The 26,229-nt window shown below is 45.7% G+C and overlaps 4 protein-coding genes across 4 annotated transcripts; 1 reads left to right on the forward strand and 3 right to left on the reverse strand.

Annotated features, from left to right (window-relative positions):
• The first annotated feature begins 1,872 nt into the window (after positions 1 to 1,872).
• LOC120947839 (uncharacterized) lies at positions 1,873 to 3,668 on the forward strand. The gene is made up of 2 exons (XM_040363604.2): positions 1,873 to 2,030; positions 2,104 to 3,668. Exons 1-2 carry the CDS (start codon positions 2,007 to 2,009, stop codon positions 3,457 to 3,459), a joined length of 1,380 nt encoding a protein of 459 aa, XP_040219538.2. The 5' UTR covers positions 1,873 to 2,006; the 3' UTR covers positions 3,460 to 3,668.
• Positions 3,669 to 4,820: 1,152 nt separating this feature from the next.
• LOC120952741 (uncharacterized) lies at positions 4,821 to 8,183 on the reverse strand. The gene is made up of 5 exons (XM_049607244.1): positions 7,857 to 8,183; positions 7,095 to 7,731; positions 6,428 to 6,564; positions 5,759 to 5,962; positions 4,821 to 5,675 (listed from the first exon to the last, which is right to left on the reverse strand). The coding sequence occupies exons 1-5, from the start codon at positions 7,984 to 7,986 to the stop codon at positions 5,032 to 5,034; spliced, it is 1,752 nt and encodes a 583-aa protein (XP_049463201.1). The 5' UTR covers positions 7,987 to 8,183; the 3' UTR covers positions 4,821 to 5,031.
• A 2,393-nt stretch (positions 8,184 to 10,576) lies between these two features.
• Positions 10,577 to 17,118, reverse strand: LOC125906471 (fatty acid hydroxylase domain-containing protein 2-like). Its single transcript, XM_049605272.1, has 3 exons — positions 14,170 to 17,118; positions 13,433 to 14,069; positions 10,577 to 11,397 (listed from the first exon to the last, which is right to left on the reverse strand). The coding sequence occupies exons 1-3, from the start codon at positions 14,282 to 14,284 to the stop codon at positions 11,256 to 11,258; spliced, it is 894 nt and encodes a 297-aa protein (XP_049461229.1). The 5' UTR covers positions 14,285 to 17,118; the 3' UTR covers positions 10,577 to 11,255.
• A 2,242-nt stretch (positions 17,119 to 19,360) lies between these two features.
• Positions 19,361 to 26,035, reverse strand: LOC120952753 (uncharacterized). The gene is made up of 7 exons (XM_049607247.1): positions 25,603 to 26,035; positions 25,289 to 25,464; positions 24,734 to 25,185; positions 24,498 to 24,635; positions 24,381 to 24,430; positions 20,188 to 20,388; positions 19,361 to 20,001 (listed from the first exon to the last, which is right to left on the reverse strand). The coding sequence occupies exons 1-7, from the start codon at positions 25,697 to 25,699 to the stop codon at positions 19,361 to 19,363; spliced, it is 1,755 nt and encodes a 584-aa protein (XP_049463204.1). The 5' UTR covers positions 25,700 to 26,035.
• Positions 26,036 to 26,229: the final 194 nt, after the last annotated feature.

Genomic DNA, 26,229 nt, shown 5'->3' on the forward strand with positions numbered 1-26,229 from the left:
GTTGGGGTATCCCACCAACAGAGAGCGCCACCAGCTTTTTCGCTATTTTTAGAATGCATGAGTCGTTTGCCGTCTGCTAAACGAAGTCTTTCTATATTCCGTTTAGGTAGAGAACTTGAGTCGTTTAGAAGCCGTTTAGTGGTCGTTTAGTGGATTTGTGGCACTTGGGGAATGATTGTTTATGGTTTGTCGTTTTTCGTCCAACGCCTACATCGATGAATCACTATGTCGGAGCAAAGTGAGCGGAAAAATCAACACGGTACAAAAATCATTCAAGCTATCTGCCTCTAACATCAACTCACTAACCAACATCGTCTCACTATGGAGTGAAAAAGTAACGCTCTATAGTGAGAGATTGAAAATGAGAACCTTTTTGTAAAATTTGTTATAGGATATGCCAAACATGTTCTCAAATGTGTTGTTTAACTTTAAGTTAGGATGCTGCATTGTTGATTTTTTCGCAAATTAACATTTTGATGCATTTATGAGAAGTGTCCATCTTACCCGCAGTGTCCGTCTTTACCTACCTTCCCCTACTGGAAAGAACAAAGTTTTATGCAGCTTCCCTGAAAATTTGAAGATATTTCAATAACTAAAACAGAAGATATTATTGGAATTGTAGTAAGCCGTATTTGGGTTATGAGTAATTTAATTAAAGTAACCTATGAATTTGTGTAGCTATAAGTTTTTGTATGAAATACATTTCATTCTGTTTCTAACCGTACCAAGCTGGTGGACTGCACTACTTCCAATAGATATGATCAATTTATCATCCAGAAATGCTAATATAATCTGGCCACACTGGCTCCCATGGCAAAAGCTCGCTTGAAAGGTCAATAACCGTCGCAAAACGTCAAAAACGACCGTCGCCAGCGCCTCGAAATCGTTGCGAGTTTCGCTCGCTGGTGACGTCGGTTTGCAGTACATGCGACGTCGGTTTTGACGTTTTGCGACGGTTTTGCGACGGTGGCCGCCAAAAAGCTCGCCTTGCCCTGTGGGCAAAGTGACCAGAAATACCGATGTATATATATATCTAGGGTTTGAAGGAAAAAATCTCAACTTTTTAAACATTGAACTACAGTCTTTCCCCGAGTTACGCGACACTCGAGTTACGCGAATTCGAGTTACGCGAATTTTTTATTTTTGACAGTTCAGATGTCAAATCAGTACAATTTTCTCCATCAATTGTCAAATGAAAAATAATTAGCAATATTTCAAAATTTTAATTCACTAAAAAGTCAGAAATAACTGAATTCTCCACACCAATTGAATCAAATAAGTGATAAATTACATAAATGAACTAAATTCAATCAAAAATCATGATAAAGAAAGTATATTTTTACTGTAAAACGTGATATTCGACTTACGCGAAAATCCGAGTTACGCGAATGTCTCCGGAACGCATTATTCGCGTAACTCGGGGAAAGACTGTACAAAACTCAGCCAAACAATTAAATCAATCTAAATAATCTAGTGAAAACCAAATGATAGCATGTACGATAAAATCGTATCCAATGGAGCACTGCTGCGGCCCTGAGTGGTCGCGTGGAGCCCCGAGAAAAAGAACTTGTCACCACTGAGAAAAAAAATGTGCATCGTAGTCCTTCTTTGGCTTAGAATTCCAATTTTCAGATCGACACTTCAGAAAAATCTTCATTTGTGTAATCGATGAACCAAATCTAATCCATATCCTTAATAAAGGATGCATATTCTCGTGAGATGGAACTTTCTTTATGCGCATTAGCACCCCCCCTATCTCGCTTAACACTTCTTTCGCTTTTACTTCTTTAAAGTTTCGAGTTTTAACCTACCGAAAACTACCGATAAAATTTTGATGCGCCTACCGAAAACCGCCAAAATAATCTGGCCACACTGGGTCCAGCCGCCTTTTCTGCGCGCTTTCTTTCGAGCCACCGGCTTCTTGATTGCTTTCCATTAGATTATCTCCTTTTCCACTATCAGTTCAGCAAAGGTTATTGCTTATTTCGTGTTACACGTTAAAGAAAATGAGTGCCAGTGTCGGAACTAATGTAAGTTGAGCACTTTAATTCGCAGAGTGGAAATATTTTCCCACAATGTAAACTAATAAAACTTTCTCCCCAGAATGCCGGATCGTTGCTGTTGGACTGCTACTGCTACTCGGTTCAATCGGGCGAAGAAACGTTCATGAGCTATGTGACCAAGCATAAAGCCGACCTTATCAGCGCGGTTCAGCTGCTGCCGAAAGAGGAAGCAACGCAGGAGATAGAGCTGGCTCTCCACTTTATGCAGCACTACATGCACCTGGAAGATGACGGGCTGCTCGATCAGCCCAATGCCCAGCACCGGGTGCTGATCGATCGGCGCAAGTCGCTGTTCGAGATACTGCTGGACCTGCACTCGTCCATGCGTGCGACATGTGTCGGCTTCAAACTGTTCTTCTACGGAGAAAACCCGGTTACAAGCGAATTTATACAGCTGCTGCTTCAGTACCCCCTCTTTTCTACCGTGGATGGCGAGCAGCTGTCGCTGACCGCAGAAATTCCACTGCACATGGCCTACTGTACCATGGTTGTGTTTGATTCGTGCGATCTCGAATCGGCCAGCGATCGTTTGGCGCTGGCGTGGAATACCAACGCGGTACCGTGGGCCATCCGGAATGTGCTGGTGCAGGAAAACGTAAAGGACGAGTTCGTACAGCTCGTTAAGGCGAAGCTGAAGCCTTTTAGCGACAGCCAAAAGCAATACCTGCGCGCACCGTTCGAACAAGCGCTCGCTGCGGCCAAAAGCTACGGGGCCCAGCTGGTACAAAGTGACTCCGATGCGAATGACGTTAAACCAGTACTGGCATTCGTCCCGGGCGTGCAGTACCTGCTGTCGAACAATCCCACTGCCGTACAGCCCAGCCCGATAGTGGCAGTAAACGCTTTCCGTACTGTGAAGGAAGCCCTTACGCTCGCCAACAGCAACAACGGAGGCTCCGTATCGCTCTGGACCGAAGAGCTGTCGACAACGCTCGAAGCTGTGTATGGATTGCGCAGCCAGACGTTGTGGGTGAACAGTTACGCCGAGTTCAATCCGGAATGTCCGTACACGTTCCGGGCGGAGGATTTCTGCTACGGCTCGGAGTATGCCGTGTGCGAAAAGAAGGTAAAGACCGTTTTTGCACCCACGGTTGCCACACCAACGAACGACGCGGAGAAGAATCGTACCGCGATCAAGAGCTTGGGCACGTACGTGGCAAACAAGCGCAACTACCGTGGTAGCACGCTGCTGGTGAAGTTCGGCATTCGCTACGAAACGCACTGTTCACCGGCCGAGCTGGAAGCTTACGGTGAAGGGCATCGCCTGTGCGTGGTGGAAAACTTCTGGGACACGTACGTGTCGCTGAATGCGTCCGACCGTCATCTGCTGTTGGATACGGTCCACAATCAGCGCAAAGTCGTTTGCATTCCGTACGGTGTTACGTTTGGTAACTGAACCCCCTTCTTTGTGGAAGCGGGGCATGTTTTTGAAAATTCCATGATATTTCAGTACGACTTTAACGAACGATGTCATTCCAAGTAAGTAAAGGGCACTCTCACTTTGAAAGGGTTCTAGCTTTTCCCATATTAAATGCCAATATCGTTCTTAACAGGAAACCATTCGTTTGAATCTTTGAATAAAGTGTTATTGTTTTATACGAATAATCGCTTAATTTTGAGCCATTTTCTATTAGCAAAGAAAAAAGATACGACATAGGAAGCAATCGCAAAAGTTTACATTATGATGCAGCATTTACCTCCTCCTTGCTCCATGCATTCCATGCTCGAAGGTCACTTTCCCATTCGCTGTAGGTCTGCAATTAAGGTTGAAAGCAACAGTTCGAAGTATGTTAAACTTTGGTGGGTAATTATGTACCCAAGAGCGAACTGTGCAGACGTAGAACATTTTGGTACTAATTTATGGAGTGTCAAGGTAAACAAATTGCTACAGCCACAAACGCCAACGAAGCTGGTAGCCATTTCAAATCGTTTTGTGATGCATCATGGAAGAGAAAGATTTGTTACATACAAAACACTCGATAAAAGTACAACTCAGTTTCAGTGACGGTTAAGCAAGATGTAAAGCAAGCACTTTGTACCTAAGTCGCACTCTAAACCAGCATCCCAACTGAGCTGAACAACGTGACCAATGTGGGATGGGTTTTTTTAGTCATCGTTTAGCTTGTAGCATACAGCATAGCTAATTGGTAGTCGCTCAGCTGATCATCGGCTATTGCTTGGGGCGCCTACCGTTGATGATGCTGAGCACTTTTGGCACGCTCATTAATCCATCGTTGGCTGGCGTAGTATTCGGGCATGCTATTACACAACAAAATTCGTCTTTTTATTACAACACAGTTTCTGCAATGACTAAAATGTACTTGACAACGATAAAACTGTCTATTTGTTTCAGGAGTGGGTAAGTATTTATCTGTTAAAAGTAAACTAAAAAAATGTGTGAAATTAACACACTACGAATGGCATTCGATCTCCGTTTATCACACCTTTTTTGGCCATCATACTTTGATTTCTTTGTTTGTTGACATTCCGGTAAGGACATTTATATGAGGCGTGAATGCCTTCTGGATGATCTTGAAATATGTGTGAATAGATGGAATAAGTTAAGGCGCATAAGCAAGCTTACACAGCGTGTATCGTTTGTTCTGTTTTTATAACACATAATTAAGTTTTTTATTACTAAAAAAAACTCGTTTAAATTTGGCATGGTGGACAAGCTAAGCTGATGCTACGTCTCCTTATCCGGAATCCATTCCCGGGCCGACCGTAGGGTTAACAGCCGACGGTGTCGTCGGAATTGTTTTTTCTTCAGAAACTCGTCCGCCGTACCGTGCACGATGTCCCACAGTCCAAAGTTGCCGTAACACTGGTTAAAGCTATTAGAGGCGAAAATTAAAAAAAAAAATGTCCCAGGAAGGTTAAAAGCCGCCCATCGACGAGTCGCTGTCGCTCGTAAAGTGAATTCTTCTTCGACCGATTTTTTAATTGTGATTTGTTTTGACCACACTACTTACTTCAGATGATGGTAGTCATGAAACTCGGAGCTGGCCAGAAACGGCAGATGGTAGTCGGAATGGTCGGCCAGGGTGTCGATCGTTACGTACGTGAACCAAATCAGGATCGTAAAGACGTGACTGCGCATTATTGCCGGCCCGGCATACACGGGCAGCAGGTCGCTTAGGACAAACTCCACCGGATGGGAGTACATCGCGGCCAGCGCAACCGGTGCACCCCACTCGTGGTGCTGCTTGTGGAAGTGCCGGTACAGCAGCCGGCTGTGCAGCAATCGGTGCGTGTAGTAGTAACCGATCTCCCAGCACAGGATACACACGAGCAGGTCCTGTGCGATGGTGCAGAGCGGAGGAAGTATCCGCACCGGGGGTATATCGTCGGCCATCCACAGTTTGCGACTGTGAAACACTAAGTAGCTGGTCGGTATGCCGTACAGGAGCTGATTGCGCAGCACGGTCAGGACGAGCTGCTTGAACCGATTCCACGGCAGAGGCTCATTCTTGCCCGGCTGTATTTTGTACCTCCGCAGGCACTGTGGCCGCCCGGTTAGGTCCATCGTGACGAACGCCAGGCCCACGATCCAGAACAGACCGTACACGTAGGCGGTAAGAAACCATACGTACAGCACATCGGGATCATCACCTGGTGTTGCGCGGACAGCGACATAGCACAAACATTGAATTAACAGCGAATCATCCCATCTCCCAGTTTCGTGCACGATTTACCTATCAAATCAAGCAGGCTGTTCCACGTTCGTTCGAGGTAGTTGAAAGCGATCGTCGGTGATCCACTCGTTGACATGTTTGCCAGCGTCAACGGGGCCACCTGCAGATGCGTGTCCGAAAGGTTTGTTGCGTACTCCATGCTGTTGCTAGTCGCCAAAACTCCAATATTTCGCGGTGCAGCAGCTGATCCCAACGTTTGTCGCACTACAGATTAGACTAATTCACCTACTAGCCAGCCGGCCAGCTGCACGATCGTACGTCTGGGGCTTTACTGACTGAATGACTGACTGCCGACAGTGGAGACAAATTGATATAATCGAAACATTTGTCGCAAATCCTTTCCTCCGCGTTCGCAGAAACGCTGAAGGTCTCGATTGTGTGTAATATTGACCTGCCTTAATGAAAGTGCTCTGCTCGATTACAAAGAAAAAGGAGAAAAGATCACACAGAAACCAAGAGCTCCAAAAATCCATGATCGTGAGGGGTTTTTCCCCGCTACAACTTTATGGTTTGTTTGAAAGGCATCGTAAAATTGCTTTATATCGTTCCGACGAAAGATTAGATCGTGTTTTGATAGTGATCGCCATGTTTTTGGGGGGTATTAATTACACATAAAATAAATTATACTACCTCAAAGTTAAACTATAAATGTGCCGTTTGGGCTTTATTTAGCCGGGACTAGCTCCCGGGCCGATTTGAGACTAAAAATTCGATAGTGCCTTTGGTATTGCTTCTTCTTCCGAAACTCGTCATTCGTACCGTGCAGCCGATCGCACCAACCGTAGTTGCCGTAGCATTGGTTGAAGCTGAAAGCAAAGCGGAAAGAAATTTAAGAATGCAATATACTATGTGAGTGACGTGCATTAGCATTAGTATGTATGCTCAAATCCAACGAAAAATTCATGTCAGAAAATAAATAAAGTTTCTTTGGTGAAATTCAACCAAATGACAGGGACATGGAGTTCCATAAACCGGTACCCAGAGTCAGTGCTATGATCGTGTTGGTTCTTACTAGCCCCTACTAAAAAGCTTTTTTAGATGTACAAGTCAGTGTTTTGTGCCCAACCGCTCAATCAAACGAGCTGTTACAACATCAAATCCTACCCAAGGGTGCCTTTATCTTGTAATAAGCTCAAGCTAGCCGAAAAAGCTATTTTAGCTCTCCCAGATATGAATGCAAATGACTGATGATGCAAATGGACCATCGATACCGCACTATTCAGTGGCGGCTTTCGGTGGCTTAGTGGGCTATCTAATGACACCCTTTCCCAACGTTAATACGATAAAGCGTAACAGCTGTAAAACTTGTGGTATTGTGAATAGCTGTAAAACTTACGTCATATGATGGTAGTCGTGCGATTCCGAGCTGCCCAGAAATGGCAGATGGTAGCCGGAATGGTCGCCGAGCGTGTCCCACATTACGAACGTCAGCCAGAGCGTGAGCGTAAATATGTGACACTTCATAAGGGCCGGCCCGAGGTACACCGGGAACAGGTCGCTGATGATGAACTCGAACGGATGGGCGTACATGGCGGACCAGGCAACCGGGGCCGGCCACTCGTGGTGCTGCTTGTGGATGCGCTTGTAGAAGAAGCTGGTGTGCAACAGCCGGTGCGTGTAGTAGAAGGCCACCTCCCAGGCAACGATGCAAACCAGCATATCGCGCAGGATAACGTCCAGCGTCGGCAGGATCCGTACGTTCGGCACCTCGTCGGAGATGAGCTTGCGGGCGTGATAGGAACAGTAGGTCATCGGGACACCGTACACTAGCTGGTTGTAGGCGACGGTGCGGATGAGCTGTTTGCACCGTGCCCAGCTGAGCGGCTCGTTCGTGCCGGGTTGCGTCTTGTACTTGCGCATGCAGTGCGGCCGATTCGTCAGGTCCATCAGCACAAACAGTCCACCGAGCAGCCAGAACAGACCGTACGAGTACAGCATCGAGTACCAGACGTACAGGTTGTCGGGATTATCCCCTGTTGGACAGTGAAGCGAAGCAATGCTTTAAAATATGCACAATTTTCATTTACACTTTGCTTTCTAGATTAAATGATAGATTTTAAGTAAGGAAATAAAATACACTCTTTATCACCAATCATACCGATAACATCTAGCAATGCATTCCATTTGCGTTCGATAAATCCATCAGTAACGCCACCGAGCTCAGGCGTTGTAAATTCTTCAAACCGAGTTTCTACGGTAAAATTCACCTCCGTTAGCGTTATGTTCATTTTGTACACTGTCAATATACACACTGTCTATCTTTACAAAACATGTAAAAATGTAAGTGATTTTATCTTGTCTCCTATTCGCATTACACTGTATCGATTTCCACAAAAAAAAAATCAATCTCGTGTCTCACAATAGTTTAAAGTCAAACGGTTTTAAAAACGTGACCGTGCTCGCCAAAGCGATGCTGCTCCAACGGTGGTTGAGGAATAACTTCAATTTGAATATCTTCAACGGGCAGGTTTTGATGCAGATGCTGTCGAACATAATGAACAAACGAGAGAGAAGGAACAAAAAACAATCCTCCGTTGCCCCGAAGGTGCATGTGAGAGATCGGACGCTTTTCGGCCGTTGTTATGTCTTTTGCTTCGCTTGTGTTTCGATGTGTCGTGCGCGAGATGAAAGCATTTGACGAAAGCATTATAATTAGGACCATTATATTACAGCATTCGACCTTGTCTGATCAGCGTGCTCTTCGCCGTCGTCGCCGTCGATCGAATGGCACACGGCTCACGGTGAATGCGTTTTCGAGCTTTTGGCATTTTCGCGGTCACATCGTCCAAACCTACCACAATAAGTTGGGCGTTAGGTCTGTCACCCCTTTCACTTGTGATAGCGATGTGCTGGCACTGGAATTGGTTCGATGATAATGAATGCATCTATGACGATAGTGTCGTTGGGGTTAGAGATGGATTTTATATGTTCGGAAACGTATACGAAATTCATTTTTATTCATGAACAGTTGTTAAACCTACACTTATTGATTAAAAAATATTCTACTAACGATTAATCGATTAGTTCTAGGTGAATTAATAATAAAACTAGTGAATTTCATATGTTTTATATGCGTTTGACATTTCTTGGACCATTATCCGTGCAAATCGATTAACCTGCAACCGTCCGGTCCCGAGCTGCCCGGATAATCGACGCCCTACTGTATGTTAACATAAATATACACATTTTTGCACACAAAAGGGTCGGCGTGAGCGTATTGTTGTAAATAAAACATTAACATCAAATAAAAATTAAATTTATAGTTTACTTACGAATTAAGTTGTATTAAAAAAAAGTTTCCATTGAATCGATGTGGTTTACCACCCCTGATCACTGAGCTTTCGGCCGAAAAGCTCTTGCGCTTCTAATGTAACGCATCGGGCGATCTAACGCCTGCCACGCTGTAACGCTTTGTGATACAATTCAACGGTTTGAATCGGTTTGAAGGTTGAATATTGCTTTACGCTGCTAAACTGCTGCAACTAAATATGACACCATTTACGATATTTGATTGACTGTGTACTATGAATTGTTTTTCGTCTACATCAATTAATATTATTATGGATTATGTATTATAGTTTGCCTTTTGCCTTGTGACCCTGTTCGATTGGTTTAGTGAAGAAACAGGCTTTAATGAAGAGACATACCATCTATTCGTATTATGTTTGAACTCTTAACCTTGGTTGACTTGCCGGTTGGCTAGACGGGACGGAATAGTAGACGACAATATTGCAACTCTTAAACAGTAATCTCAAAAGAAAGGAAAACAAAATCTGCAAATGAATAGAGTGGTTTGCACTTCGCTATCCTACATTTATTCTGCTTACTCGAAAGATGCTCTGCATATCACTTTTAAAAACTGGCACTAGAGTGAAATGCTGACAGGATAGATATCACTCAACCTGCCACCCGGATGTATGATGAGGACATAATTTAACTGAGCAAGTGCTTTAGCAAAACTGACATAAGCAAAAAATAAATTGTAGCGCATGATTTCCAATGGATGCGAGCAAAAAGATTGTTCCGTAAGAGAATTAAAAACTTAATGCTTTTTGAGCAAAGCTGCTTCTTGCTATATGGCCCTATTAATTTTGTCAATTCTTTTTTGGTTTTGCTCCATTTGTGCCGTTAGAGTCAAAGACATAGAAATGGGTTTTGAAGAATAAACAAGTCATTCGTTTGGTGGGAAAATACCAAATATTATTTTTTTAGGCTACTTAACTGCGTGTGGGACAAATTTAAGCAGAACGAAAGAATTTCCATTCCCAAATCGCCTTCGCAACTATTCTCGTAGCTTCCATGAAAGAGCTTCCATGAAAGAACATAGAAAGCATTAAAATAGCTATCACAAAAAATATAATCATCACATCTTAACCCATCTGTACTACTTACCGTTCGCATTCTTTTGACCGCTTGCCCCCCCTCCTGGCGTTGATCTTATGACCGGGTAATGGTAGGCTACGATCCAGCAATAAAAAAGGACCTACACACACGCACCATACACACCACGTTTCGGAAGTAAATAAAAAGCTCTACCCTAAAAGTCGCCAGTCATCGCACTTTATTAACCGCGGGCAGCACTTGACTTGTTTAGGGCTACACTTCTTGTAAATGTGCGAACAAATCGCTCGACAACACCACAACGCCAAAAACCACGGTTAGTTGGAACGTACTAATAAGAGAGGGTAGAGGGCCTGTTATTCGCCATCGTTTGAAATTGTCATCATGTTTGTGATTAATGAAAATTCGTGTCGCTTTTGATGAATTCATTAGGTGGGGAGGATGAGAACAAAAACAAAACAAAACAAAGCAGAACGATTTCCGATTAGCATCCTATCACCCCACTTGGGAGAGTTGTTTTCGAAGGATGTGTGTATATTTGTATGAATTTTTATTGATGACCAGCAAAGCAAAAAGAACAAAACACACGCCCAGACAGGAAATGTCGGGCTGCACCGGTTTGAGTTAGGGTTTGTTTTGGTGCGGTTTCAGTGTTTTGTGTATTGTACCACCGCTATTGCTGAACATTGTGTTTACCCACGAGCCCACGAGACATTGTGGTTGTTGGTTAGCAGTAAAGATGCCAGCCCATCTCCTCTAAAAGTTACTTAAAAATCAGTTCCTCCAAAGGAAAACAAAAAATACCCCCACGAGGAGCTGGAGAAAAAGGTATAATGTATAACGATAATACTATGCCGTAAATAATACAGTTGGCGCGTACCAAACGGGACGCTGCTAGACTACGCACCACAGACGCGCAAAACCACACGCAAGCACACTCTAGCGCCTTTCAAAGCACGCTCTGTGATGCCGATTGGTTATTTGTTTTTAAATTATGTCCATTTAAATTCCGCTCAGCTCACCGGAGAGGTTTCGCAGGGTCTGTCCCACCCCAAAACCTTGCGTTTTGAACCTTGAAGGGATGGCTTGGTGGGTTCGGTTCGGTTGGCAAACTCCTGCGCTCCTTCTATGCCTATAGCCTTATCCTAACGGGCGGCTAATGCTCCGGGACGAGCTCGCGGGCCGATTTGAGGCTGAAGATGCGATGGTGCCGCTGGTACTGCTTCTTCTTGCGGAACTCACTGTCCGTGCCGTGCAGTCCGTCCCACCAGCCGAACAAACCGTAGCACTGGTTGAACCTGGGTACAGATCCGTCCGTAACGGTGTGACGCCACCGTGATTATTTTGGTACGAGCAGAATCCGGGTGTACATGGAGAAAAGAAAAGAAAGAAGTGGGGACAATTAAAACGGAGTCCAAAAAAACAAAAATACGTTAATTAGAAAGTATTTCACACGACCGCGGAGAGGCGCATCGTTCGATGAGTTAAGCGCGTATGCGTGTTGCGTATGCCGCACAAACGCACAAACGATGGCGTTTGGCTACTGTGTCACGGCGTCACGGTGATTTTCGATCTCTTCTCTCGGCGTTAAAGGTTCATCAAATCCTACTCACGGCTCGATTTTAGCGTGAGTGTCATCACACTGCTAAAAGGCCCGATTTCCAATTATTCGACCTTTTCGGATGTTTATACATTCCCATGAACCACCAACCAAAGAGTTCAAAGGACAGTGCAGGGAGGCTGTCGATCATTCCTGCACGCACAGCTACAGCGTGTTGTGAAACGATCGGTGTACGACTCTACATTCGTTCCCTCACCCGCTGGAACTGACCTTACGGAGGCGTGTTTTTTTTCTAACTCTCCTCCGGCAACCCTTCTGGAGGTTAACTGGTCCAACGCCAGGCTAGGGCTAGGCCAGGCCAAGAGAGTTGGCCAGAGAAGCTTGCACGTTGGAAACCTAGCAACGGGCGGTTTGGACATCTGGTCGGGGCATCGAAACGGGTGGTATAATAAATTACCCAAAATCCGATGCTACATCTGTAAGGGCCTGCATCAACATAATCGTACCGCGATGTAGTTTCAAATATTTAATAAAAAAAGCAGTCGAATGTTGTTCGTTGGCCTTAGTTTGGGGCCCTGCTTGTGGCACGCAACCGGTGTGCGTTTTATGTTTTGTTTTTCCTACTTTGCCTTTGCCAGGGAAAATAGAAATCACTTCACCGCTGATGTGACACTGAGTTGCGGGCGGCCAAGGTTGAGTGGACCGGAAAGGTACCGATCTTCGGAAGCAGACACTGAGACACTGGGGGACAACAAAACACTCACACGCAACCACTATGTAGATGATGACAAATAGTAAACAATTAAGTGTAATTATAGAATCCATTTCATTCGGATGAAGCAAAACATCCAACCTGAAACGATTAGAACACATCGAGTGATACGGTTTTGTATAGAGGCTTTGTTGATGATGTGATTCACTCTCACAGGAGAGTGTCACTTCCGCTTGCGACCGTTGATGGTGAGTATGTTTTTGGATGGATGTGCGCCACTTGATTGGCTTGGATTGTCTCAAGTGTAGACAACCGTTTCCTGTAGTGCTTTTGGGAGAACGAAATGGCTTTGGTCAATACATTCAGCGATCGCAGTGGAACTTCGATACGATCGTGATATAGTTTTTTTCTTAAGTTTGCAAACCTTCAAACCGATCGAGCATTGTCATGTTTATGCAAATTGTGTTTTGAGTGGCACAGAAAAAAAAATGAATAAGAACTTTCAATTTTTAAACAGCATTAGTCGCTAGACATTGATATTCAGCGCTCGTTACCTTTGTCAGACCGCAACGTGCACTGGGAAGAATACTGAGCGGAGTTGGCACAACGTGTCGCCGTATCCAAAAGGGGATATTGGCAGGATACCACTTACAGTTTGCCCGATCACTAGCGCGTGTACGTTACGTGTTGGTGACGTGATCTATAACGCTTATCACCTGATAGCCCAAGATTGGCACCGTCGTTTCGTTCAAGGTCATTTGAGATTGTTTGATGTACAAATTCACAACACTTCTCGTTTGTGCGCGATTTTTCGTTGTTGTTGTTGTTGTGTCCATGCAATGAACCTAGCAGTATGCCTGCCCACCACAGTGAGAAAGTTACCGAAAACACGATTTTAAAAAGAAGGTCAATGGAAGACTCCAAAACCAAAAAAAAGGTACCATTCACTTTCGACGGTCGCCTGGCATACCGGTCCTACAGCAGGACGGGTTATGCTGGACGTTTTGGTCCCGAAGTAACCCCATAATCGGGGCAGGGTCAAGCTTCCACACCGACTTACTTGAGATGGTGGTAATCGTGCATCTCGGAGCTGCCGAGCACCGGCAGATGATACCCTGAATGGTCCACCAGCGTGTCCATCATGACGAACGTGAACCAGATGACGATCGTGAACACGTGGCTGGTCATGAGGGCGGGCCCCACATACACCGGCAGCAGATCGCTGATGATGAACTCGAACGGATGGGCGTACATGGCCGCCCAGGCAACTGGGGCCGACCACTCGTGGTGCTTCTTGTGGATGCGCTTGTAGAAGAAGCTGGAGTGCAGCAGCCGGTGGCTGTAGTAGAAGGTGATTTCCCACGCCACAATGCACACCATCACGTCCCGTACAATGATGTACGGCGATGGTAGGATGCGCGGATCGGGAATGCTGGCGGCAATCAGCTTGCCCACCCGGAAGGACAGGTAGGACGTCGGCAACCCGTACACCAGCTGGTTGTAGGCGACCGTTTTGACCAGATTTTTAAGCTTGGCCCACGGGAGCGGTTCGTTAGCGCCGGGTTGATTTTTGAACTTGCGCAAGAACGACGGTTTGTTGGTCACGTCCATCAGCACGAACAGCCCGCCGACGAGCCAGAAGAACCCGTACGTGTACGCGGTCAGGAACCACATGTAGAGCGTATCGACATCGTCACCTTATGCACCGATTGGATAAGAGAATTGGGCGTTAGACAATGCAGTTACACACTTTCCTGCTCCCGGGCACTTCCGAGACATTCGTCGCATGTGTCGTACCGATTACGTCCAAAAAACCGTTCCACTTTCGCTCGAACCAACTAACTTGCGGTCCGGCAAACTCCTCCACCGGGAGCAGCGTCACGTTAGCCGCTAGCTCTAGTAGCGTTTCCATCGTTGCACTTTGGTAGGGAATGGCTTTTCGACCAAAAACACACAAGTTCGTTCCTTAACCACTAGACAGGCCGGTGCGCTGCTGTTGGCGTCTTGCGCTCAACTGAAGCCTTCCGGCGTGAACCGTACTCGACGCACCGCCGACCGAACAGTAACCGACGCGTCAATTTGTGACGCATGTGCGCGCGCGCGCATGTGCGGGGTACAGCTAAGTGGTGGTTAGCCGACTCGCCGCACTGCCTTGTACAGGCGCGGTGCGTATGGTCAACGAACGCTCGTCGATCGAAGCAGGCGGCGGTGTGGTGGCTCGATCCGTTTCGTGAACAGTTCGGGTTTTTGTGTTTGCTCTTTTTCCTTTCTGCAGGACGTTCTCGCGCACCTAGTAGGCTCCGGCTGCCCTTTTAATGTGCGAGTGGAACCATTCAAATCGGTGTGCGACAGTACGGATGCAAGGTTGTGCATTTTGGAACTTTTCCTCGGAAGCTTTTTGGAAGTTAAGACACATTGAGGTTTAGAGTGGAACTTAGTCCCATCAGATCTGCTATCTACTTGTTTAGTAGCCTTGACCAAATATTACTTGTGCCATTTTCTATGCCTTGGTCTTAGGGTCCTTTTTGCTTTTTTCCAAAAATGTTTAATTATTTGTTTAGAATTTTTCGTAGCCTAAGGCAGCCGGGAGAAAAAAGTTGTCAAAAGTTGATAGAAAGAAACAAAATTTGAAGTTCGCGAATTTGAAATGCGTAAAAAAACTGTTTTCTGGCACAGTGTTGATCCATCACGCTAATGACCATTTTGGCATGAAGGTAGAGCGATAAAACTGTTGCGGAGAGGAAAATCCTTTCCAAAATTCGCCATTAGTAACGACCTAGTCTAAACGACCTAGTAAGCCTAACCGATCCCCCCCCCGTCCCCGAAAGCATAGAGATAGATATCGATACGAATCGGAAGTAGGGAAGAAGAGAGGTACGTTAGAAGATTGAGCGGTTGGAGAGTGGCGGATTTGGCGGATAGCCCTCTCAAATCTACCGTTTGCCATAGGTCAAGATCTTGCCGCGCCGTCTTGTGCAAGACACTTCGGCTCATTTCCGATTGAATTATCGGACCGTAACGGTTGGGGCAGTTCAAACCGCGATCATTCCACAGTTAGGATGTGCGAATGCTTAATTGGTCCATCTCTTCGTTTTTTTTTTGCAAATTCGTGCGGTGTTTCAGGATTGCAACATAGTGGCGCTGTTTAATTATCAGCCCGAGGATGACGCGAGTCAATTGTGTTCGAAAAACAGCAAGGCGCTTTTTTGCACCCACCCAGACCCAGGCGGTTGATCGATATGTAATTGGCATCACCGCTTCACCACGGACGGTGTGTGTCATCGTCGGGGTGGGCCGGACCGTGCCCATTCCGTTTTTATAGCCCATTACGGTAGCATCCGTCATAAGGAAGCTTCCATTACATGATGTTTTGCTTTGCTTAGGCATGCTTTGAATTTGATAAATCTCCCCCGGCCGGGGCGACCTACGCTGGAAACAAAGACCGGGAGACCTTTGAGCAGTGCGTTACGTGCGACCGACGTGGAACGCGTTTCGTGACAAAGCTCTGTTGAAATACTGCTCTTCGCTTACAGTGCGGACCTCAAAGCTCCATGGGTGCATGTTCATCTCGCACTGATCTTGTTTGTGGTTTGTGGTTTGAACTCTGGAAGGCATCCGAAAACGGCGATGGAAAACAAAAGCATGTTTAAAATGACTGATTCAGTGTCACCCTTGCCCACGGTTTGCTCTATTTTTGAAAAGGGGAAAGGTGAATTGTGTTTTAGATTTCTCTCTCTCTCTTTCGCTATTTCTCTCTCTTTCTTTCTCGCTCTCTCGTTATCTGTATCTCAGCAACGAAAATGATCCGTTCGACCTTAAACGCTCTTGGGGGGCTATAGTATCAAGATAACTCGCTTGATACAGCTACGGCTAGTCGCCGGTAGAGGGCGTGCAATTCGCTTGGCGAAAACTGCGCAGCGTGTTCGCTTCGTTGCTGACCATTCCTGCCAACGGTTTGCTCAAGGTTTACCCACCGGAAGATCACGGTTAGCAGTACGGCTATACTAAGCCGGCGGCTTTAGTGCGTGTTTGCAAAACTAAGGCATTTCGAGGGCGAATTCGGTGCCTTCGGAAAAAAAACCTGCCACAACATCTATTAATCTTTTTAACTCGTAGGGAAAGCGACAGGTGAATGAACAAATCAACACAGCCGTAGTAGGATTGTGAAATTTTGTGAATCGCCGAGTGTTTGGAGTTAAAACAAAAACACACACACAGACAAACATACAATATGATGCAATGACCTGAATCAATCAACAGCTCAAGGGACGATCGGTCGTAAACTAATCCACCCTTTGGAGAAGGTTGACAGTCGATGAACGATTGTGCCATACTGACGGGTTTACATTCCTGTTACTGTGACACCCTCTCTCCCCGTTACATGGTGCAGCGCGTAGCAGGTGTTAATTAGCGTTACTACTTCCTCGTAAACGAGTGGCCTTTTCGGCGATTCTCAGCATATTAGCACCCCTAATATTGACTCTCTCCATCGCCCGGGCGTTAGTTTGGCCGCTCGGTGAGCGATCTAGCATCGGAGATAAAGCGCAACAGCGGACCGGCCGGAGGGTAAAGATAAAAGTGAATTGGAATAGCCGCAACCGTCGGGCTGTCATTTTCGTTCGAAACAGGTTCCGTGGCGGAGAATGTGTCAACCGGGATTAGTCCAAGATCTTCTCCTGCTTTGCCATGAATGCAGGTGCTCGTTTCCGTGTTTACTTTTGTTGCCTTTTCTCGCAAGTTTAGTACATTATTTTTCCTTTTTTTATCGTTTATGAAGATACTATCTGATTGAAAGAATATTGTGTTAAAATTGATAAAACAATGGAAATTGGCCTCAAGTTTGTTTAGCGTATGCGCAACCCAATCCACGATAAGGTTATAAAGAGTTCAAAAGAGAAGAGAGATCATTGATAATGAGCGATGTTGTAGAACATTCGATGCAAAAGACTGGAAAGGGGAAATAGAATTAAGAACAGGTTTGTAAGAGCAGCAGCCATGTTAGGATGAACCAAAAACAGATAACAGTTTAAATTTGTTTTAAAAAGACAATATCAGTTTTTAAAATTGCCCGTAAAAGGAATTATTAAGAAATCAGTAAAATTTGTTTAGAGCACTATACGTAGATTTACAATATTGCGTTATCTGCTGATATTTTGGAAAATACGAAAATATATGTAAATTGACGATCACAGGTTTTAAAGAATTTGGAGACCGATTTGAAAAATAGGCTTCTAGAAAAAAAAACAAGTTGGATCATTTTATAATGAATATTGATGAATAATGTGTAGGCTTGTTCGGCTTGTGTTACCTTGCCTTTGAAGAAAATGTCAAAGTTCGTTGTTTTCATTCAGAACATGTTGATTTGAAATAAAATCTTAACATAAAAAAAATCTAAATTGTACCAATTTTTCTAAGGTATAACAACATAGGCTATACCAAGTAACACTTCTACGTGAAAAAGGAATAGAAAAAGAGAAATAAAGAGATAGATAGAGAGAGAGAGAGAGAGAGAGAGAGAGAGAGAGAGAGAGACAGAAAGGGGCAATTTGGCAAACTATTTGATAGAAAGGAATGCAAATAGGAAACGATAAAAAGCACAGGCCGAGAAAATTCATACGACGGTCTAAACTAGTTTCGGCTCATAAGGCATGCTAGATCAAACGCATGGCGCAACACTATGGAACGATCAGCTTTTCTCTGCACGCATATTTGCACTAAAATAGATTGCACAATAAAACATATTGTAAGGTTGTAAACCTTATTAACTTGTCTAAAATGCAATAAAATAATATTTCTAATCAATTTTACAACATAATTTGCATTTTCTTGAGAAACTGGCACTATCTATCGTTGACAAAAAATATACATCAAACATTTGAATTGAATGAAATGTTGAGTATTTACAAGCAAAGTATTCAACTAAGCAGATATTTCACAATGTTTTTGTATTATAAGGTACGTAAAAAGGTATGTATTCGAAGAGCTTCTTAGTAGTAGTGTAAGCCTTAAGGATTGGCACATAACTCGTTTGAGTTCAAATGTAGCATGGACCAAAATTAGTCGTCCCCTTCCCACGGTGTGCCTTGGGTCGAAAATCTTTTCCCGCTTTGCCAGGAGAGGGGCAATACAAAACTATGCGTTGTAGCGTATGGCATGAGATAGTGAAAACTGGAAACAATTTTAACTATGCAAAGGCTAGAGGAATAAATTAATGATTGCAAAAGCACACTTTTAACATAATTTAAACACGCCAGGGTTATGGTAAGGTCAAACCCAAGTTTTACTCTGCATGGTCACTGACTGTTTGACACTGTTTGGCACACTGCACGTTTCACCGGAACTTCACTGGGATAGGGAAGGGAATCACAAAACAAATTTAAAAATCAATAACTGTCCACTTTTCATACGGATGAATAAATTTGTCTCACGAAATTGGCAAAGCAACTGCAATTAATCAAATATAATTCCGTACCTCGAAGATGCACATCGGTTTTGCGTCATCTGCGTGAATGTAGGCAAATGACACATCACCCCGCTCAATTATGATGCGATAAAATGGCAATAAATTAAATATACTTAAGTTTCGTTCGTCTCGCTCTGCCCCATCGTTCCCTATTGTACGACGGAGAAGCGTTTGACTAGTACAACCATTTAGCATGTGACTAGAATCGCAGTGTAAAGTGTGAATTCTCTGCCCGCACACTAAACACACTGTCACTCCACGAACCACTGTTTACGGGCACGGTTTCACGGGGCTGCAAATATTGATCTCTAGGTCACATTGTGTGCGCCCGTTGGTTTCCCCATTGGCGACCGCGCCTAATCGACACTTTGGAGACCGGTATGCCAACCCAAGGACACGGTGCCACGAAAACTCACTGAACGATAGCTGCGATATCCCGCACCTATCCCGCACACACACACACGCACACAAGCTCGCACTGTTAACACACCACCGTGAAACGGTCACTGGAGCACCCGCGCCCACTTACTTGAGATGATGGTAGTCGTGCATCTCGGAGCTGCCCAGCACCGGCAGATGATACCCGGAATGGTCCACCAGCGTGTCCATCATGACGAACGTGAACCACACCACAAACGTAAGCACGTGGCTGCTCATAATGGCCGGTCCAACGTACACCGGCAGCAGGTCGCTGATGATGAACTCGAACGGATGGGCGTACATGGCCGCCCAGGCGACCGGGGCCGACCATTGGTGGTGCTTCTTGTGCACGCGCTTGTAGAAGTAGCTCGAGTGCAGCAACCGGTGGCTGTAGTAGAACGTAATCTCCCAGAACACGATGCAGAACAGCAGATCGCGAAACACGATCGGCAGCGTGGGCAGGATGCGCGGATTCGGTGGCTCGAAAAAGACGAGCTTGCGCAGCGCAAATCCGAAGTAGGTCGTCGGGATGCCGTACAGGAATTGATTGCGCAGCACCACTTTGATGAGATATTTGCACCGGCTCCACTCGAGCGGTTCGTTTGCGCCCGGTTGATTTTTGTACTTGCGCAGGGCGGCGGGCCAGTTGGTCAGGTCCATCAGCACGAACAGCCCACCGACCAGCCAGAAGAAGGAGTACGTGTAGACGGTCAGGAATCCGACGTAGAGCGTCACGTTGTCATCACCTTGAAGGTCGCCACCGGGACAAAGAGAAAGCGTAAGAGAGGGAGAGAGAGAGAGGGAAATAGAGAGCAGATAAAACGTTAGAGCGGAGGTCGATATCTATCAACCGGGTCAAGCCCAGGTTGCCCGGGTGACGATTAGGTAACGTTCGGATGACGCCACATCGCCACGGATGCGCCCAACCCTACCGATGCGATCGAGCAAGCTGTTCCACGTCTGGTTGAACCACAGCACGAGCGGTCCATCGTTATCGCTGTCGGGAAGCTGGTGGACACCCGCGAACGACACGTTACCGTCGCCGGCGGTGGCCATCCAGGGCGGGACGAACGAATGGTTCATCGTAGGGGAGCTGCTGCGCGTCTGGGTGCCAGCAGCAGTGGAGGGGCACGCTAATCAGTCCGTCCTTCGGTAGCCTGTAGCCGGCCTGTAGAAGATGTCGAAGCTCCTCCTCGATTTTGGGCTTTGCACGTCCAACGCCTAGGACGATCGGCGGTTAACTGACTGCGCGCCGTCGATCTGGGGACGATAAAAGGCTTCTAGTAGGGAGCGTGTGTGTATCGAACGCTCGCAACCACCGTTCCAGCGCAGATCACCCCCAGGACGGGGTGGGTGTGTGTGCACGTTCGCGTCACTGTGCTGTGCCGGCTGCGGCTAAGTGGTCTGCCAAAATATACTCATCACTTATTGCTGGTGGACTGTGGCGTGGAGACAAACATGACTTACACGGGGATGTGTTCTTTCGTAGTACCCCTTTGTTTACCACCCACCAGGCCTGATCTGTCTCTTTCACTGTCTCTCTATATATATCTCTCTCTCTCGCCCACTCTTTCTTCCTTCTTGAGCATGTTTCGGAAGTTTTTCGAACAGCGGTCGTGCAAGTGACTGCGACTACCCATCTTCGGTTCGTCATCTTCGCCAGCGCAGCGATCCTCGAATCTTCAGTCAGTCGAAGCATATATTTGCATACCCAACATATGGAATATCAATGACTTGCTTCACCGCAAAAATTGGGGTTGAGCAGCTTGGCTTTTGGGAGTCAGCTAAAGGACACGATCTTCCAGCCACTGAGATGTCTGGTGGCTGTGTTATACATACATACATACAAACGGAAGATCGCACTGTTTATGCAAAAGCAAAGCGAACAAACGAGAATCGCGAATCGTAACGAAATGCGGAAAAAGCGAGCCTCTCCAGCTGTTGACTTTGGCGACTGTTTGGTGAGATAATATTTACTTCTCCAAATATCGTCAAAGATCAACGTGCGTGTGTGACGGGCAAAACAAAACAAGTCCACTGCGCTGATTGTGTTTTCTATGTACCCGGTCGGTTGTGTTGAATGATGGAAAGTTCAGCAGTTTGCATACACACACACACAGAGAGGGCCTCTGACCCCACTCTGACTCGGAGTTAAACCTCGCCCCAGGTCGTCTATACACCTGCTTAGGGTGGCTTAGGGTGGGAACACATGCTGGATGCTGTTTCGGCGGTGAAATTTATGATCGGCGAGCGAGTAGGTCTACAGATCGATTGCGTTTTTTGACTGACGACTAAGAAATGTCGCCGAATGTTTTGTGTGATGCGATCGGACCGTCGAAGGTCATCCGGAGGGATGAGTAATGGCGCCGATCAGTATCGGGTTGCGCGTACTAATCGCAATAAATGCCTAGACCCCTTCCTGGCGCAATATACGTTGCGTGTACCGGTAAAGCAGATACGGTTTTATCTCTTTAAGCGGCTGGTGCGGCTGTTGTTTTACCTGCTAGCACTGTGGCCTGAGAATTTCGATTGATGGGCCATTTTGATCCGTCATTTGAAATGATTTGATGTTGTTTCATCGATCTCCGTTGGGCCACCGAAGCTCCTTAATTGCTCTCGAACTTGGTGCTTGGTGCTTGGCTACATTTTTCGTTCGTGTTTCCTGCCGCACATAACCCTTTATTTCGCCGTGGCTATTTAAGGGACGTGACTCTGAGTTTTGCGTGGAAGTTTCTACACACTTCGATTTTGTGCTAAAAATACGAGGTCGTGAGGTTAAACTGGCTTTGCTCGATTGGGCGGTTGCGTATGTCTTTTTCGGTGGTCATTTTTTTTCTAGGTCATGGCAACAAGATTGCGAAACAAAAACTACTCAAAAATTTGTCTAACTAATTCTATAACATGATTGAAGCTATTTGGAGCATTTTTAAATTGACTTAAGCATGTCGAACGTAAAAATTCGAGTCATCACGGGTGCTCGAATCAATCAAATTCATATTTTGCAATTCATTTTATTTTCATCCTATGGCAGAACGGAGAGCGATGCGTTTTGTTTTGAAAATAATTTGAAGTATGCTTTTAGAAACACTTTTCCGGGTGTTCTATTTTGGAGTGTTGTTAAAGAAAATAAGTGTGTGACATTTGAAATGTATTATTGCCACGCTAAGTGCATTTGTAAGGAACGATATAATGCTGCTCTTAAACTCTAGGTCGAACCTGAGTACTCCGATACGCAGCTTCTTAAACTCAGTCAAACTCTTCGTTTACAGATATGTGTATTCTTTGAATAAAATGCTTCCACGGGGTAGTTAGTTCCATGAGGAGAAACATTTTATTTTGATCTATGTGTATACTTTACTCGATCGATCATGAAATAATCGATCCAGAAAGTAAACGCCATAAGCTGTAGCATGCAATGAAACGTAAAGATATGAATCATTTAATGCAATTTTAAGACAAACGCGCTCCAAAGCCTTTGAAATTTGGAAATACAGCATTAATCAATCAATCAATCAAACAAAATGGCAACAATGTGCAAACTCAGGGTCAAACTGTCACCTATAAAAGTCGCACCTTGCTTTAATTCGCGCTATGATACCGGTCATTAGCTAGAATAAATTATGTGCAACCGGTCAGACTCCAGCTGAGTGTCTGATGGCTTATCCGTCACTGCTAATGATGGGTAATCAAGACCACACATCGTTCGATAAAGTGGACATAAACCGCGTATCGAATCATTCCTATCGCGCACAAGATATCTAGGTCACAGATGATTGAAACTCGCAGAATGAAGTTATTAAAAATAGATCAGTCTTTTCGAAATGCATCCCTATCGTTATAATCATTGGCTGGAATGAATGAAGTGGTAAGAGCTCTTGTAATATTATTAAGTTGGTTTTATCTAAATAGTACATAAAAACGCAATAAATTTGGTAAAGAACCATTAAGTTTTTAGTATGTTTTTTTCGGCAAAACTATATGGGTAAAATGTCTTTCTTTTTATGGTTAAACTTTCCAACAATAAATATAAACAAGCAAAAAAAGGTCTAAATCCGTGTGTGTATCCAAGCCGTTGTAACATTTCTAATCCATCAGAAGCATCAAAGACAACTCAGTCCAGCACAAAGCTTAAACGACAGGCTGCATTACAACCTCCAAGTTAACGAGAGATCGCTTTTCGATCAGATTAGGCTTCACGTATTGGTGTACCATGGGCTTGATTATTACGAAAGGAGGGTCAGCATCTAAGAAAAGCTCATGTTCATACGGATGCTGGCCTTGGCTACGAAGAGAAGAAAAGAGAAAAAGGAAGACACAAATCCACGGTGCAAAGGGGGAACACTTCATGGGATTTTTTTTTGAAAACCATAAACTGTTTAACTGTTGTTACAATTTCTTGTATTTTTCTTGTGACTCGTATCTTGTCTTTTTAGTGGATCTATGTAAAGTCTACATTTTAATATTTAAAACAACTATTTAATAACTCAACCGAAGCCATAGTCACAACTCAACCAACTGAATTAGATCCCATTAGATCCCATCAACGTTCTTTGAAGTATGTATATTCCATTTTTGTTAACATTGCAACACCCCGACAAGTGTCACCTTGAACGCTACACCCACCATTGCCCTGGTGCAGGTGAACATCATCACGAGTCGAGAGAAAAATAGCAATGTCATTAGTAATTTCTTTCCAATCATCCATCATCGAAGCAGGTTGGGTATTTTGGCATTTTGCAACGATGTTTTCGTGCCACCACCACGACAGAATGCCGTCCCACAGCACCAATGGCAGACACCAACGGACTAGCCCCCGCCCGAGGTCTTACAAATGCACCTTTCTAAGCTGCGTTCCACCGTCCGGACAGTTTGCGTTTGGAGTTTGGGTAGCGTTAATGATCGTCAAAATTTCGGAGAAAACTCCATAAGAAAAAAGAAGAAGAATAAGCTGAAAGTGCTCATTTTGTATACACACACAGTGATTGATTTGTACTATGCAACATGTTAGGCCGCAAGATTTTATTCACTTGGTTGAAGAATTGCAACCACGAGCCACTTTGGCTAAGTTGAAGACATTAATGCTATAAATAACTTGACTATTGTGGAATAAAACTATAACCCTTACACAAAATAGTAACTCCCTCGCACTGGCCGAGACATCTCAGGTCTTGATCACTGTACAGTCAGACGAGCACAAAAGTAGTAAACAAGAAGTGCGTCCCATCCTACCGAGGACGCTCACTTGTCCGGCACTAGCTCTCGCGCTGACTGGAATCCGACGATGCGGTGATGCCGCTGGAACTGTTTCTTCTTCCGGAACTCGGAATCGGTACCATGGAACCAATCCATCCATCCGTACAGCCCAAAGCACTGGTTGAATCTGTAAATAAAAAACACAGAAAACGATAGAAGGTCATCCACATACAACATCGAAACCTGGGAGGCACTCGAGAACCCCAATGCCAAGGATCTGCTCACTTGAGATGATGGTAGTCGTGCGATTCCGGGCTGGAAAGGAACGGCAGATGGTAGCCGCAGTGATCCAGCACCGTGTCCACCATGACGAACGCGAACCAGATGGCGGTCGTCGCAACGTGACACTTCATGACGGCCGGGCCGGCAAACACCGGCAGCAGATCGCTGATGACGTACTCGAACGGGTGCGCGTACATGGCGGCCAGGGCCACCGGGGACGTCCATTCGTGGTGCTTCTTGTGCACGTACTTGTAGAAGAAGCGCGAGTGCAGCAACCGGTGGCTGTAGTAGAACGTGATCTCCCACAGCGTGATGCAGACGGCAAAGTCGCGCACGACCGTGAACGCCGACGGTAGGGCACGCGGCGGTGGCACACCGTTTCGGCTGAGATTGAACGCAATGTAGGCCGTCGGGATACCGACGACGGTTTGGTTGAATAGTAGCGTTTTCACCAGCTACAAAGAAGGAAAAAAACATACACACACACACAGACAACCACACACGTATACACTGGTTTAGTAAAGGATCACGCACGTCTAGTAGTCGCATCGCGCATACCTTTTTGAACTTTTCCCAATCCAGCGGCTCGTTCATGCCGGGCTGGTTTTTGTACTTGCGCATAAACTTGGGCCACTCGGTCAGATCCATCACCACGAACAGCCCGCCCAGTATCCAGTAGATGGCGTTGGTGTAGAACGTTAGCACCCACACGTACAGCGTTTCCTGATCATCTCCTGTAGCGAGCAGAAAACATCACCATTTAGCACCACATTTCCATAACACGATCATCCGCATAATCACTTCACAGAGCACAAACTCGTTCAACAGTCCCTCATCTAAATCACACGCACTAGTCCCTTTAGCGAACTTACCGATCGTGTCTAGCAGTGCGTCCCAACGGTCCACAAACCATTCGCGGGTACCATTACCGTAGCCCAGCGCTAGCGGAGCGGGCTCGTAGAAGTCCATCCCGGGTCGGATTGCGTGGCGGTACTGAGCGCTTGTGTTGCGCTGATCGGTCGACGGCTCTCGTCAACTGCTGCTCGAGGAGGAGCTGTCGGGTTAAGGTCCAACTGTGTGTGTTTTTTGCAGGTGTGAGTTGGAGATCCTGTAGGGGATGGGGTGAACAAATAAGCGGCCGCGTTGCCACGCCGTGCCGTGCTGTTCGTGGCGCGGTTCAACGAGAACTACCGGCCTATTCTGGTGAAATGGTGAATATCTATTGTGGCGCGGTACGCAATCTGCGCACACAGACGCACGTGTAGTATAGGCGTCCTGCGTTGCCCTCTCCGTTGCGCAGGAGCCGTAACGAGTTGTCGAATTCTACCGTAACCCCTTACCACTACGGTTGGGTACTGGGGCTGGTGGACACCACCGGACGTTGAAATTATCGCGGTGGGAGAATAATGAAGTTCACACCTATGAGCGATCTCGGCGAGGAGGCACTCGTATAATGAGGCAATTGAATGATGACGAACGCGCCCGTCCACCAGCCCATC

This window comes from Anopheles coluzzii, chromosome 2 (assembly GCF_943734685.1).
Source record: "Anopheles coluzzii chromosome 2, AcolN3, whole genome shotgun sequence".
Taxonomy (NCBI): domain Eukaryota; kingdom Metazoa; phylum Arthropoda; class Insecta; order Diptera; family Culicidae; genus Anopheles; species Anopheles coluzzii.

Excerpts from the sequence above, each read along its gene's own strand:
- LOC120947839 (XM_040363604.2), top strand. The coding sequence starts at position 2,007 with ATGAGTGCCAGTGTCGGAACTAAT. Across the intron at positions 2,031-2,103 it reads GTGCCAGTGTCGGAACTAAT|AATGCCGGATCGTTGCTGTT; the intron begins GTAAGTTGAGCA and ends CTTTCTCCCCAG.
- LOC120952741 (XM_049607244.1), bottom strand. The coding sequence starts at position 7,986 with ATGAACATAACGCTAACGGAGGTGAATTTTACCGTAGAAACTCGGTTT. Across the intron at positions 5,963-6,427 it reads CCGGGAGCTAGTCCCGGCTA|TGCGACAAACGTTGGGATCA; the intron begins AATAAAGCCCAA and ends TCTAATCTGTAG. Across the intron at positions 5,676-5,758 it reads CAGCCTGCTTGATTTGATAG|GTGATGATCCCGATGTGCTG; the intron begins GTAAATCGTGCA and ends GCGCAACACCAG.
- LOC125906471 (XM_049605272.1), bottom strand. The coding sequence starts at position 14,284 with ATGGAAACGCTACTAGAGCTAGCGGCTAACGTGACGCTGCTCCCGGTG. Across the intron at positions 14,070-14,169 it reads CGGTTTTTTGGACGTAATCG|GTGACGATGTCGATACGCTC; the intron begins GTACGACACATG and ends TCGGTGCATAAG. Across the intron at positions 11,398-13,432 it reads CACGATTACCACCATCTCAA|GTTCAACCAGTGCTACGGTT; the intron begins GTAAGTCGGTGT and ends ATCTGTACCCAG.
- LOC120952753 (XM_049607247.1), bottom strand. The coding sequence starts at position 25,699 with ATGGACTTCTACGAGCCCGCTCCGCTAGCGCTGGGCTACGGTAATGGT. Across the intron at positions 24,636-24,733 it reads CACGACTACCATCATCTCAA|ATTCAACCAGTGCTTTGGGC; the intron begins GTGAGCAGATCC and ends TTTTATTTACAG. Across the intron at positions 20,002-20,187 it reads CAGCTTGCTCGATCGCATCG|GTGATGACAACGTGACGCTC; the intron begins GTAGGGTTGGGC and ends GCGACCTTCAAG.